Genomic DNA, 15,974 nt, shown 5'->3' with positions numbered 1-15,974 from the left:
TTTTGATTTTACGACCTACGGTTCAAGAGTTATAAGCCAAAACGTAAAGTGGGCTGTTATAGCGCCACCATGAGGCCGACCGATAACATTATAAGTTAATTAATTTTAGTAAGTATTACGAATTATCCCTCCAAGTTTTGTAACTATAGCCCTTACAGTCTCTGAGGAAAAAATACTTGAATGTGATTTTTCGCACTTTCCCATTCATGTCAATGGGGAAATTTAAATCACTAATAAATTCATATCAATTAAACTATAGAACATTTCTCTTAACAAAGTACAAGCTATCGATTCCCGATTTTTCCGGTCAATTTGACATAGGGCTCAAGTGCGTACAGTCAAAATTGTGGGAGGAGTAGTAGTTTGAAATTTAGGGTTACTATAGAAAGAATAACTAGAAAGGTCGCAATTTTAAAAAATTGCAAAGTGTGGTTGCCGCAGTGGCTCACATATGCCCCTCCCACTGATATTGCCAGCCAATTACAATGTCGCGTCACCCCTGCGATCATGCGTAAGTAATTCGGAGGGGATTTATCCCCCAAAAATCATGTTTTTGCGACAAACGGTTACATTTCTCGCATTTGCGGCGCCCCCTATGGATGAAAATGGAATTGCTTTTGGTACTTGGTTGATTTAACCACCCGCGACATGTGATTCAAATTTGGGATGGATCGGACATTTCGTTCGGGATTTTAGGCATTTTTTCTAAAATAGGCCCATTCCACTAACTTCAGAAGTTGATTACGGCCGAACGATACGCACGATCAAAATTCCGCCTGTGGTGTCTTCATCGGAAAGGTCCAGAGATCATGTGTACACATTTTTGTGAGATTTTGACAAAATCTGTAGGAGGAGGAGCAAAAAGTGTGTTTTGGAGAAAATTCAAAATGGCGGAAGATCTATCATGACGCAAATGGGCGTGGCCTATATGGGGAGATGCGTCATGGCCCAAGGAATACAGGGAGAAAGGAATTTTGAATTTACGACCTACGGTTCAAGACTTATAAGCCAACACGTATAGTGGGCTGTTATAGCGCCACCATGAGGCCGACCGATATAATTATAAGTTAATTAATTTTAGTAAGTATTACGAATTATCCCTCCAAGTTTTGTAACTATAGCCCTTACGGTCTCCGAGGAAAAAATACTTGAACGTGATTTTTCGCATTTTCCCATTCATGTCAATGGGGACATTTAATTCACTAATAAATTAATATCAATTAAACTATACAACATTTCTCTTAGAAACGAGCAAGCACACGATTCCCGATTTTTACAGTCAATTTGACATATGGCTCAAGTGCGTACAGTCAAAACTGTGGGACTAGTAGTGGGACAAACTTTGTCTTACTCTAGTAAAATAATAAAAATAATAAAGTGTTACAATTACAATAGTCTGGTTGCCCTTTAGGGCAACCACACTAATAAAGTGTTACAATTACAATAGTCTGGTTGCCCTTTAGGGCAACCACACTAATTACAACCCTGTGTTTAAGTCAACAACTGTGCTTGACTCCAAGGCACATTGCAGGTGTGATTTTTAAATCAGCCTCATGGTGGCGCTATAACAGGCCAATTTGTGTTTTGACCGGCTGTAACTGCACCGATCTGTGTAAAACTTTGTATTCGCACTCCCTACATCTGCCTTTTATAGCGCCATCAGGAGGCTGACTTATGTAAAACACATTTTTGTAATCCTCCTTCAGATTTGATCCAAATTTCACGCAAATGGTCCACATGATCTCTATAGTCATGTGATCAAAAAGTTTGCAAATATCTGACCTGCTTATTTCGAATGTGCCTTTTATAGCGCCACCAAGAGGCCGACATATATGAAACACATTTTTTCCTTACGATTTTATCCAAATATCACGCAAATCAGAATCGGTACATGATCTTTATAGTCATGTGATCAAGGCGGATCTGTGTGATTTTTTATAGGTGTGGCCCATTTTTAACAAAATGCCTCAAATGAAGAACACAGCATCCAATTGCTGTGAAACTTTGCACGCACATTTCCACTACGTTGAGGAAGAATTAATGCCATCCTTATAACATTGCCTTATTATAGCCCCACCAGTAGACATATTTCTTTCCAAACATCACAAATGTTCCTGACCTGGTGGAGAACAGCACTTTTTCTAGTTAGTGTGGTTGCCCTAACAACCAGACTATTGTGATTGTAACACTATTATTTGACTAGAGCAACCCTAAACTTTACCGCACTACTCCTCCCACAGTTTTGACTGTACGCACTTGAGCCATGTGTCAAATCGACCGGCTTCATCGGGAATCGTGTGCTTGCTCATTGCTAAGAGAAATGTTGTATAGTTTAATTGATATTAATTTATTCGTGCATTAAATTTCCCCATTGACATGAATGGGAAAATGCAAAAATTCACGTTCAAGTATTTTTTCCTCAGAGACCGTAAGCGCTATAGTTACAAAACTTGGAGGGGAGGTTCATAATAATTACTAAAATTAATTAACTTGTGATTATATCGGTCGGCCTCATGGTGGCGCTATAACAGCCCACCTTACGTTTTGGCTTATAACTCTTGAACCGTAGGTCCCTGGATTCCTTGGGTCATGGCGCATCTCCCTATATAGGCCACGTCCATTTCCGTCAGGATAGACTTTCCGCCATTTTTTCCTAAACCTACAGATTTTGGCCGAATCTCACAGAAATCAGTACACATTATCTCTGGACCTATCCGATTGCGTTTAAAAAAAATCTGAATTTTAGAAATGTTTTTGTCCGTATCGCTCGGCCTTAATCGTCGTCCGAAGTTAGTGGGCGGGGCCTATTTTACAAAAAATGCCACAAATCATGAACCAAACGTCCAATCCACCCCAAATTTGAATCACATGTCCTGGGTGATGGCATCAACACAGAGCCAAAAGCAATTCCATAGGGGGCGCCGTAAATGCAAAAAATTTTACCGTTTGTTGCAAAAACATGATTTTTGTGGGATAAATCCCCTCCGAATTACTTCCATCCATATAATCACAGGTGTGATTTGACATTGTAATTGGCTAGCAAAATTGGTGGGAGGGGCCTATGTAAGCGTTTGCGGCAACCACACTTTTCTAGTTCCTGGTCTTTTTTCTGGTTGTAGCAGATTGAAAGGACACAAGCACATGTACAGTAGCCTCGGAAACCCAGACATTTTTATTTCCAGGGAGAAAAAAAAAGTCTGGTTCCGAGTCCACTTCAATTCGGCATAGAGTAGCACAAACAACACTCACTCTCTGCTGATTTCTGATCGTCTGCACCTTTGTTAAATTAACACACACACTCCTCTCTCTCTCTCTGTCGCTCTAATTAATTAGTCTCATGTCTAGCAGCTGCGCATAGTTTCTGCCGCCGGGAGCTGCCTATGCCATAAAAAGCATAGGTGAGTTCCAGGCTACATGTACAGTATCTTATAGCAATAAGGGTTTTCTCTTTTTGTCTTCCTCCCCACCGTTTCTCCTAGGGTTCTCCCACTTAGACGTGATGCTGGTAGAGTGCTATGACCCTAAGGCAGACCAGTGGAACATCCTCCAGACCCCTATACTGGAAGGCCGCAGTGGACCCGGCTGTACCATTCTGGACGACAGCATCTTTTTAGTGGGGGGCTATAGCTGGAGCATGGTAAGGTCCCACACTCGTAATTATTAGGGATGTCCCGATACACTTCTTTCGTTCCCGATCCGACCCCGATACCACAATTTCTGTGTTTTAGCCGATACCGAATACCGATACCAGTGTTGTGATCTCGTGTTGTGTTTATAGCTATCTAGCTATATATCTCGTGTTGTGTTTACAGCAGACTCCTCACTCAAATGTGCACTTGCAGTTTGGGCAACTCGAAAGCAAACTCCACATGCCCCAACATTTTATTTACCTGTAGTGTCAACCCCTTACCCCTGTGTCGGATCGGTGGTTAGACTGGCATATTCGCCGATACCGATATGACCCGATATGACAAATAAGGGCCGATACCGATACTTTTCCGATACCGATACAGTATCGGGACATCTCAAATTATTATCTATCGTTGCTGTTGCTCAGAAACCTTGTGGCTCCATATTTCATCTTTTTATGAATGCCTGCCTTAGTTAGTATGATAGCAATGAGAACAGCTGCTCTACAAGCTTGTAGTAGATCTGTTATATTCGCTATATATTTGAACATGTTGACATGCCCAAAAACGGGATGCCAGGTTGAAAGCGGTGAAGTCTGTCTGTGGGTTTTTATAAATTATTAACCCATGAAAACTACAAGATCTTGTGACTAAATAAATAACTACATTGGATCCATGTGAACACAGGCTATTTTTTTCCTCGTTCCTGAAAAGTTTTAGCCAACACAAGGTTTCCGCCCGACACACTTGGCTGTCTCCTCTGTACAGTCACATTAGTATTTTATTCTGTACGCTGAAATGATCAAAACAACGGCGGTGCGGACGATTCATAGAGTGACGACTCCAAATGATTGTTTTTAGGGGGCCTACAAGTCTTCGACCATCTGCTACAGCCCAGAGAAAGGCTCGTGGACAGAGCTGGAGGGAGAGGCTGCAGAGCCTTTAGCAGGCCCCGCCTGTTCCACCGTCATACTGCCCGCCTGCCTCCCGTTTAACAAATGACAACTAACCAGAACGACAGGCGGCGACACAGAGGAGTGGCACAGCGAGTGGATGGCTGACCAGTGACCGCCGCTAAAGTGAAACAATTGTGAATGATTTTGTGACGAACCCTCCAATCACACAGCCAGGCAGGGGTGGGGGTGGGGTGGGGTGGGGGGGCGACGTGTATAAATTATTTTTTTACAGGTTTGACAAGAGCACTTTCGTTATTTGCCTACTGAAGGTTTGAAACGAAATCAATGTGATTCATGTATTTAAACTCAAATGTGTGTTGAACTTTTGCGGGATGGTCACTTTCATATCAAGACTTTGTTTCAATTGGTAGTAAGTGTTTTTTGGCTTCTCTTCTATAGCACGCATAGTGTTGGAACAGAATTAATAGCTTTCAAATCCATTGTATCTTGTAACTATTAGAGGCATCAATCAAAGCAAAATGCAGTGTTGTTTCAAGGACTGACTATCGGGGGAAGGCGGGTCCCAAACTTGAATGGGACAAAGTAAAACCATGGCAGGTTGAATTAACATGAATAATAATGATCAAATTGTATATTCCTTGTCATTCTTTTTTTTATTATTATTATTATTATAATTATTATGCAGGATTCTGCCGATATCCTGCTGTGTCCCCTGGTCAGGTCGATATGCAACTATTCTACTATAGTCTTCCTCTCTAGAACATTTGTGTGATTACAACAAGTACAGTGAAACATCCAGAGAGCTTTTTCTGTAAATGTAAGAGTTTTAAGAGTCATAGTGAGGTGAATAAGCTGATGGGGGTAAGAGTTTGTGCATATCACTCTGCGACAAGTTTTGTTTCTGTATGAACAGAGATTTCCTTACGGTGTATCTGCTTGAAAGCCCAAATATTGCCAGAACTGATGTCTGTGACGTATTATTTATGCTATGTGAGCAAGAAGACAATGTGCAGAATGAACATTTATTCTGAATATTTAAACGACGGCACTATGGTAAATGTGGTACAAAAAGTAATGGTACAATCAAATTATTCACTGCTTGCACGGGTAATGGGTAGCACAGCTGAGGAAAAGTGCCAATTGATGAAGTATAGGCATTGTTTTGATTTGTTCTCTTTTATATGTTAAAGATTAACCACTTTAACTTTAACTCTGGCGGACAGTGTGAGGGGGGGGGGGGGGGAGGGGGAAAATGTTCAATGATTTTGCCATACTCACAATGCACTCCACTGTGGCGTGTTGTGAGCATACAGATTGGCTATATATCAAAATAATTTGGATTCTTCTTTTGTTAAGCCCTTTTAAGGTATGAAGAAAAATGCATACTGTGGTGCATAATGCACTAATAGTAAATTTCAATTCCCTTAAAACTGTTGATGTTCTTTTGGTTTAGAAAAAGAAAATCTTCATTACAGTTCAACTCCACTGTATAGTCTATACGGTGCTGATAGGTTCACAAAAGTTGAATATTGGTGCAGTACCTGGTGAATTCTGTAAAGTTTGTTGATTTTCATTCTTGTAAATAATCGCTTGCAGTGAAACATTTTTGTGCACTCAACCTTGGATTTATTCTCAAATCCTGTTATGTCCTTTGCATTTTAGAATATGAAAATAAATTGACTCTTGATGATTACAAAACCCTCCTCTACTTTTTTTCCTGCACTTCAATATTCAGGAAATGAATGACTTGACTACTTAACAGAGGTTGCAAATCAGATGATCTATATGACTATGTATGATTGTACGTGGTCACAGCCATTGACAGTCGACTGATTAGACGAAACAGAAGTACTCTGAAAACTCGCCTTGAATCAAACATATCTATCTATACATAAATGGAATGTTCCTTCTAAATTACAAGAATTGCCCTTCTGTGAGTGCCATACATACATGTATACATCAGTGGTTCTCAAAGTGCCTTTTTAAAAAAAAGATATTTTTTGGGCTTTTTGCCTGTATTAATGATAATGATAATGAATTTTATTTATATAGCACCTTTTTAAAACAATGTTCCAAAGTGCTGCACAGAGCAGTGTGAAAACAAAACAAAGAAAAAATACATCAAGTCAAAAAACAACAAACAAAAGCAAATACAGCAAAAATACAGGAAATACAGTAACAATATTTAAATATGTACAGTCAATTTATTGATAGACTACAGTAGTTTGAGAGAGATGGGGGAAGACACGCAGCAAAGGTCGTCGGGATCGGGACTCGAACCGACTCAGCGACACGCTGTCAGGCTGGATTACCAGCCTATGGTGCCTGAACCGCTCGGCCGGCCCAGGCCCCAAAATGGAATTTTTGAGTGGGTTCCAGCCAGGCAAGGGGTTCCAGGGGGTCCCCGGCTGAATTAGTTTATACAAAATCAAAATCAGTTCAATCTGGTATGGCACTGAGAAGCTAACGTTCCTGTAGGCCTAGTGCCTACCAGGTAATCTGGCAGAACGATGAAGTCCACCAAGATACCTATACAAGAGGACAGGGGACAGGGCATCCTGCGATAACCATCGTGGTATAGCCCTCCTGATGACCATCGCAGGAAAGATCCTATAGTGAGAATCATCCTCAACCGACTCATCAGCCATGTAGCTGGGAATGTTGTCCCTGAATCCCAAGTGCTTTCTGTGCAGGCAGAGGCACGCGTGACATGATCTTTACCATCCGCCAGCAGCTGCAAGAAAAGTGCAGAGAGCAGAACAAGGGCCGTGTATGGTGTTTGTAGTTAGAGAGGTTTTAATGTTTTCTTTTTCAATTTTTCCTCTTGAAAAAGTGAAACCTTTTTTCAGACAGTAATGAATGCTAATAGAGTGCTTGTTCAGTAAGAGGGGTCTCCCCATCTCTCCAGCTCATTAATAAACTGACCAGCTCTGTCCACCCTGATACAGGGAAGTCAGGGTTCGATCCCGGCCGGGTTATACCAAAGAATGTAAAAATGGGACCCAATGCCTCCCTGCTTGGCACTCAAAGGTTGGATTGGGGGGGGGGGTAGATCAACTACAAATGATTGCCGAGTGCGGCATGGTCGGCTGCATGGCAAGAGATGGGTCATTGCAGCAATGTATATGTGACAAATAGTAGGACTTTAACTAACTGAAAATACAATTTCAGGTGGGTTGCAAATTGCAGCCAATCAGGAAAGAGTAGGATTCATCAGCTTAAATTGTTCCAGTTCCACAATTTTGTCTGCACTTTTGTCACTTCCGATTTCACTTGTGTATTCATATATAAATATGCAGCCCATATTTGACTACGCCTGTACCTCCTGGTTCTCGAACATTTCAATGTCACAAGAAATTAAGCTTCAAACCTCCCAGAAAAAACTAATCCGACTCCTTCTAGGCCTAGGGCCCATGACCCACCTTTATGCAACACATTTTGATGGCATAGGATGGCTCCGGGTAGAAGACAGAGTCAAGCAGTTGAAAATGGGGCTGACATTCAAAATTGTAAATTCAGCCCTGCCCTCTGTGCCCTCAGTCCCCATTTACTTAACTGATTACTTCACAAAGGTGAGCAACTCTCACAGCCACAACACTAGAGGGAGTATAAATAATGATCTGGTGCCATGCACCCACATATAGAACAAATATGGGTAAATTCACTTTCCACAGCACTGCCACTCAGGTGTGGAATGCCCTGCCCCCTTCCCTCAAAACAAACACATCACTGGCTTCCTTTAAAACCGCTCTGAAAAATCACCTATCAATGTCAGTGGGTCAAAAGGAGAGAAGATGACTGCCCAACCTCCCTATACCCCCCTCCGAGTGATTTATTTGTATTTAGATGTTTTGGTACTTCCACCTGTACATAGTTATCATGTTTTTGAGATATCTCGATTATTGTCATCATTATGTAGTGAATGAATGCATGGGACCCGAATGGAAACAAGACCGCAAGGTCTTTTTTCGGTGCTATCCTTTTGGCATTGGGACCTGAAATTGTATTTTCTTCTGTTAAAAGAACTGGAGATGGAGATCAGCTTGGTCTTCTGCCTCTCAAATAGCCTAATATGATGACCTGAGGCCGCCCACTGTCAACCTATTTTCTGTCACTAGGCTATGTTTTTTAAAAGCCAGTGTAAGAGCCATTTGAGCACCATATTGTTTCTATGATTCATTGTCAATTTGCCAATCAAGGATGCCATGGTTACATGGTGGGAGGGTATTTAACTCCTGCCCTAATCAGGCGCAGGTGTTGCTAGTGGCAGAGGTAAACTAGTTTTTGACTGTGAATTTGTTCTGTATATCCTGTGCGTTTGACGGACACGGTTTGTTATTATATTTATTTTGTATCTAGAACAAAGTAGGCTATAGGACTTTTGGTCAGATAATAAATAATTTAGTATGAACTCAGCGAACGTTTGGATTGCAGTTATTTTGATCACATGTCTGAACTTCCTCAGCAACCAGTAGCACCCAAGTATAGGCCTATAGGCCTTGGGCTCTACACCCAAGTATAGGCCTATAGGCCTTGGGCTCTACAGCCAAGTATAGGCCTATAGGCCTTGGGCTCTACAGCCAAGTAGTCCTTAATTAGAGGCCTTATTATCGGATATCGTTGCCCTAAAAAGGGACAAGACATAGGTGGTATCATTTTGTTTGTCTGACATCCAGGAGTGCTAAATTGTGTGATAGCAGTTTCAGAAGGGCAGCTGAATATGATTTTAGGGGTATAATCTGATTATGCAAATCCATAATAATTCATTGTTATCTAAACTCCAAAATTATTCACTTTTATGCACATTTCTGATGTTTGTACCATGGATGGGCATGGCCAACATCATAATAGAACAACAGACATGCTGAATTATACTTCTTGTAGCCATACCGGGAAAATCCACAATACCTGCCTCTCTGAAACAGGGTACATCTTAAACTTCTGAATGATACGTCTTTTTATGGGTTTATGAGGATGTAGAAACCATTTAGTCATTACTTTGAAGAGTCAGGAACTCTCAAACTCAAGGTTGTACCCCAGCACACAACGCAACTCATGAAAACATGTAATAAACGCAACTAGACTTAACTTAGAGATAAGCACACACACGTCGTACACACACACACACACACACACACACACACACACACACACACACACACACACACACACACACACACACACACACACACACACACACACACACACACACACACACACACACACACAGTGTGAGAGTCTGTCACATATTTACAGGATGTGACATTGTGAGTGCCTTTGCTGGTCATGGGAATCTGAATGCACTGAGGTTATTGAAGAAAAACCCTGATTTTCAAGAGACATTCAAACAACTTGGCCAGACTTGGGATGTTTCAACAGAGCTATTTGACCGACTGCAGCAGTTCACTTGTAGCTGGTACCTGTCTGGGACCACCTCCAGTGACGTGAACGAGATCCGCTACCATCTTTTCTGTGCCAGGAGAGGGGAGTTGTTCCAGTCAACCCCCACCATGTAGATAATGTCTATTTCTCCATGCCCTCCGTGCCAATTACCAGACTAGAATATGGAGATGCTCTCTGCAGACTCACCCATCTGCACCAGATCCCATACAGAGTGGATGGACAACTGTTGATGGTGGAGAGTTAGCAATTCAGTGGATGCGCACAGCCCATGCACCAGATGTAGTCCTTGAGTGTTTGGCCTGTAAATGTGCACAAGTATGCAAGCTTCCTAACTGCAGTTGTCTCAGCAATGGTTTGAGATGTACAGACCTCTGCAAACTCCAGAACTGTACAAACCAAGCACCTGAGGAAGATTCAATGCCTACAGTTGAACAGGACAGTTCTTTTTTTTTTTCTTCTTTTTTTTTTAAGATATTTTTTTTGCGGCTTACGCCTTTTATTGATTTTTGAAGGGACAGACAGTAGGCTGACAGGAAACGGGAGAGAGATGGGGGAAGACATGCAGTAAAGGCCGTGTCGGGCTCGGGAGTCGAACCCGCGGCACACTGCGACTGGATTACCAGTCGGGTGCCCAGACGGTTACGCCACCGCCTGGGCCAACAGGACAGTTCTGATGAGGAAGAAGTTACATAGTTCAATACAGCCATTGACATCTATAGACGTAATTTGGTGTTTTCAGTGTTTACGATAGAGGGCGCTCTTCCACAACCTGTGCAACGTTAATCTACGGCTTCCGAATCAGAGGTAGACAGGAGAAAACGTGATCAAAACCAATCCAAGACATGTGTAGTATTATAGGACATTTTGGCTCCAAAATGACCTTGACATTGACCTTTGACACATGACCCTGAACTTGAATTGCTTCAGTCACCTCTTAAATCAACTCAGCACCCCATAAATGTATACTTTGATGTCAGAATCATCCAAATCGGCCCATTAGTCGTTGAGTTATGCCTTTCACTATATACCATTTTTTTTTCATCATCAGATATAAGGGCCAAAAACAAGTAATCAGCTGCCATTTTGACATTGCTATCACATCATTTCATAAACTACAGACATGTAGCAATACAAAAATCACATTGTCGCTTTGTCCCTTTTTATGGCAACAATAACCGATAATAAGGCCTAATTGTGGATTTTCCCGGTATGGCTACAAGAAGTATAATTCAGCATGTCTGTTGTTCTATTATGATGTTGGCCATGCCCATCCATGGTACAAACATCAGAAATGTGCATAAAAGTGAATAATTTTGGAGTTTAGATAACAATGAATTATATGGTTTTGCATAATCAGATTATACCCCTAAAATCATATTCAGCTGCCCTTCTGAAACTGCTATCACACAATTTAGCACTCCTGGATGTCAGACGAACAAAATTATACCACATATGTCTTGTCCCTTTTTAGGGCAACGATATCTCACCCGGCCTAAGGACTAAAGCTCTTTTGTTGAGATTCTGAATTCTTAAAGGACCACTTCACCACTTTTCAACCCATCTTCATATAATTGGTCCTCTGATCATGATAAAATAGCAAATAGGCCTACCTGTCCACCATGCGTCATCGATTAGGGATCGAAACTAATAGAAACGGCAGGCTTTCTATTCCTGAAAAGTTGCAATGCGAAAATGGAAGCCATCAATCTCACATTAATAAAAAATCACACCTGTGTGAAGTGAGTGGTGAACTCTGTGTGGGGGTCCCCGGGGGGTCCGCGGAAGTTCCAGACCCACAGGAATGTGCCCAGGGTGTCGGCCCGGTTACGACAAGCCACCCCACATCTGAAATGGTTGAGAAATTACAGAGTCACCATGTGGGGGTCTCCAGGGGGTCCCTGTACTGTACTGTACTGTACTGTACTGTACTGTACTGTACTGTACTGTACTGTACTGTACTGTACTGTAACACCCCAAATCATACAGTTAATATGTGTGTGTTAGGCTGCGCAACAGTGACAGTTGGTTGTGAAAACCAACTTTATTGTGTGCTCGGACACAGCCAGCCAGCCAGAGACACACATAGCTGTCTATAGGAGTTGTTGCACCACTCCTACACAACAATTTAATTCCCATTGACAATGAATGGGGAATTTTACGTCGAGTGTCTGAGCAAATAGACAGTGAATTTTACGTCATGATGATGTACGACGATAAGACGATAAGACCCCTGTTTAAAAATAAATCTGCCTAACGATCATGATGTCACTGGTGGATGGGTTTCTGAACTGCCCCCCCACAGCCCTCCCATGAGACACGACAAGAAATTGTGCTTTTTTTTATTATGAAGATGGGTTGAAAAGTGGTTCTATAACTCTCTCTGACTCGATCCCCATCTTCAAATAAGTCCGGACCGGTGACTAGTCGGAGGCAGGGCTGTATGAACTTCGACTCAGTTATAGACTATTATTGGTCATTTTTAAATAGGCCTACTATCAATGGCAGACGACAGCCAGGCCTACATTATTTCGTCTCATGATCTGCGAGGCATTGAGTGAGTAGAATCGACTTTGTGACATACACCTCAGTGGCTCAGGTAGCCTAGTCCACCATCTAGTGGCGAATCTAGCCATCTGTTTCCCGTTAATGACTTTTCCCCCCCTACTGACGGTGGCGTCAACCCCCGACTCTAGTGTAGAACATTCTTAATCAATTTGATTACAAAAACACATACATTACGAACAAGAACTTCTCGCCTTTCTGGAGAGACAGAGACCTTAATGGGTGGTGCATGGCGACCGAGTATGACTATAATAAGGTACCGTAAGGAATGGATAACAGTACGTTGGCTACTGTCTGTCTGTCAAATGAAGTTGAAACATATAAAGTAATCCACTTTTTTTATATACCAATACCCAACTAGATACACGCCTCTAAATCCATCATCTTTCTTCTCCATATTTTCGTTCATCGCCGCTAGACTCCTTGCTTGGCTCCGAGCCACCTGCTCCTATATTTAGCCCTGGCCATACAGCGGAAATCATCACTCAAGGAATTCATTCAAATCACTAAACTTGGAACGAGAGGCTGAATGTGTCCATTTGATCGCGGTTCGATCCATTTCGAAATGATGGAGGAGAAAGGCGCATCACTCCGAGGTAAAACAAAATTGGCAAATTGATTCATTATTTATTTTTTCAATATACCTAATTGGCGTTTTGACTTTACGCTCCATTAATTTTGTTCCCCAGAGAGAGCTTTTTTTTTTTTTTGCACGTTTGTTTGATCGTAATTGTCTCGTCTGATAGGGGATGTTATTCGTTTAATTGGTTGGGCGCGCTGCATGGTGAAACAGAACTGTCTTTAGTGAAATCAAACAGCTAAAAATTAAATAAATAAAATACCTAGGAGTCAGATATATTTGAGTTTGTTGACACGCAACAAATTAGGTGCAGCTATAGGGGGTCTGACTCCCACACACTGTTTCTGTTGATGGACATACATTTTTGCAAGACGGCAGAGGGGAAAATCCAACTTCGATGATTATATATGTATTATGTTATATGTATTTGGCAATTGACAGTAACGTTAGCCTACTGTTAATTTGAATATGGATTATAAATGAAAGAATAGGCTAACGCCCAACTGTATATAGCCTACTGTGTAGGCTAATGTTAAGAGGTATAGGCAGAGCATAAGTTAACCTATAGAACTGTCTGTCATGCCAACTGTTCATGGTCATTCAATTGTCAGACAGCAGTGACCTATTCAGGAATCCATCTGTCTCAGTGACATTTCTGTATATGGTGTTGTGTTTCCAGGTGTGTTGATTCAAGTGCCTTTGGGATGCTAAATAGTGCACTGAAATATATCTTCTGACCACTGATAATATAGGGGGCATATAGCCACATCCTTGCACCTAAATCCAGAGTGTGCATTTACCTCTTAGCCTTATGTCTGCTTCAGATTGTCTCTTCCGAGTAGAAATAAGAATCACACCCATGTGAAGTGAGGGGCGCTCTTATCATCGTACGGTACAACACATGACGTCAATTCTCCATTCATTGTCAATGGGAATGTGTAGGACAAAAATAGCAGCTTTGCTCGCCCTTATCATCATGACGTAACATGTCGATTTGCTCAGATACATATGATGTAAATTCTCCATTCATTGTCAATGGGAATTTGACAAAATAGCCGATTTGCTCATCCTCAGATGACGGAAATTCCCCATTCATTGTCAAAAAAAACGTCTGGGTTTCCGAGGCAATGTAGCAGGTTAAGGCAGAAATAGACATGTATACTGTGTTCTTTGCTGGTCTTAAGCATCCTGTTGCTGATGTGTGTGAGTCACTGTCATTGCCTCAGCTCTCCCACTCTCTGTCACCATCCTTTCAGCTCCAGCTCAATGGAAATGGCCATGTTTCCTCTGATTCAGACCGGCTTGTGTTAAAACTCCTGCTTTGCAGCCTTGTCACCCCCCCCCCCCCCCCCCTTCCCCCACACCCCCCATATTGATTGATTGATTGAAATATTTATTAACAGTTTGCAGAATTACAGTACATTTCAAGCACAAACTCAATACAAAGGCTGTTAACTGTGAGTGGACGACCCAATTAAGCATTACACTTGTTTCCAATAGGGTCCACCATGTTCAATTCATCAAAAACATTTAGAGACGTACAAATAGACACTTCTATATAGACAAAGAACAGAACAGGAATTCATCATAATGTAGGTAAAAAGGGAAAAGACACATATACAGTGAGGGAAAAAAGGGGTGGGCGGTGGGGGGGATTCACATTCAGCTCCGTTCATTTGTTTGTTTTCCTTGGAGGAGCTGCGTTGGGTCCCCAAGTCGGCTCCGTGGCCGTACCTTGAGTTGGCTGTGTGGCCGTGTGGCCGTGTGATACACACACCACACACACACGCGCGCGCGCACACACACACACACACACACACACACACACACACACACACACACACACACACACACACACACACACACACACACACACACACACACACACACACACACACACACACACACACAAAAACTCATATTAGCAACAGCATGGCAAAAATAGTGAGGAACAACATTGATCCATATAGGCTGCTGTATAGGTGTCAGGTGATGCCTGCATCACAACTAAGCTGTTTTTTTGTTTTGTTTTGTGCATCCACAAAAATGTGTGCTCGATATCCTTCTATTAAAATAAGTCCTGCTGACAAGGGCAGCCATCAAGGACGACAGCTTTAAAGTTGAGTTTCACTCTGAACATGAACGGAACTACCAACCAGCAAAATATATATTTATAATGAATGCATGTATACTCTGTCAATGTGGCTCCTCCATTCAATATCTCCTTTCTTGTGAATTCTCGATTCCCTCCATTTGGTATGGGCTAGTCGACAGTGCAGGGGAACCGAACCACAATAGCCACAGCATACAACAATTGATAGAATGAGGTGAATTCAGGTGAATCTTTACCCAACTGCTCGAGATGGACCGGCCAGATACATTCGAATAGTGAATTGAGGGGTGAATTGAGGGGTGCCAGCCATAGCTGAATGGATTAGAGAGGCTGCCTGTCTGTGGAAACAAGGTCCCCGGTTTGCCTCCCAGCCCTGGCTATGTGTCTAAAGTTGCTCTCCCCTGAGTGCTCATCATAACCATTTGAACAGACATCAGCTGGGTCAAGTCCCCGTGGGACTACAAAGGTCTTCCTATCGCTATAGTGGAGAGAGACCATATCTTTTCTGTCAGTAACACCAGAAGCAGAGGGTAATTGGAGGCAAAATCACCCTTTGTTTTGGATTGAAGGTCAACGGATGTCTGAGCAATGGGGGAAGAACAGCCTTTTTTTTTTTTTTTTTTTTTTACAAAGTAATTAATTGAGTGTTTCTCTTTACCCCTCACAGCGTTATGGTGAAACCTGGTAGCTACCAAACTATTCACCCTCTCCACGCAGCAGCCAAACACTCCAGAGATGCTCACCAGTTCAGACCAATCTCTCTCTCTTAC

General features: G+C 42.1%; 1 protein-coding gene across 1 annotated transcript in view; it reads left to right on the top strand.

Annotated features, from left to right (window-relative positions):
• Positions 1-4,679, top strand: part of klhl14 (kelch-like family member 14) — a gene marked incomplete at its 5' end in the record, with an annotated part of 31,344 nt that extends 26,665 nt beyond the window's left edge. Inside the window, 2 exons of the mRNA XM_079530148.1 lie at positions 3,480-3,637; positions 4,491-4,679. Of these exons, the coding sequence (XP_079386274.1) occupies positions 3,480-3,637; positions 4,491-4,631 (299 nt within the window). The 3' untranslated portion in view covers positions 4,632-4,679. The remainder of the gene's footprint in view (positions 1-3,479; positions 3,638-4,490) is intronic.
• Positions 4,680-15,974: the final 11,295 nt, after the last annotated feature.

The sequence above is a fragment of the Electrona antarctica genome (genome assembly GCF_951216825.1).
Source record: "Electrona antarctica genome assembly, chromosome: 19".
In the NCBI taxonomy this organism is placed as follows: Eukaryota; Metazoa; Chordata; class Actinopteri; order Myctophiformes; family Myctophidae; genus Electrona; species Electrona antarctica.
This window is presented reverse-complemented; position numbering and strand designations above follow the sequence as displayed.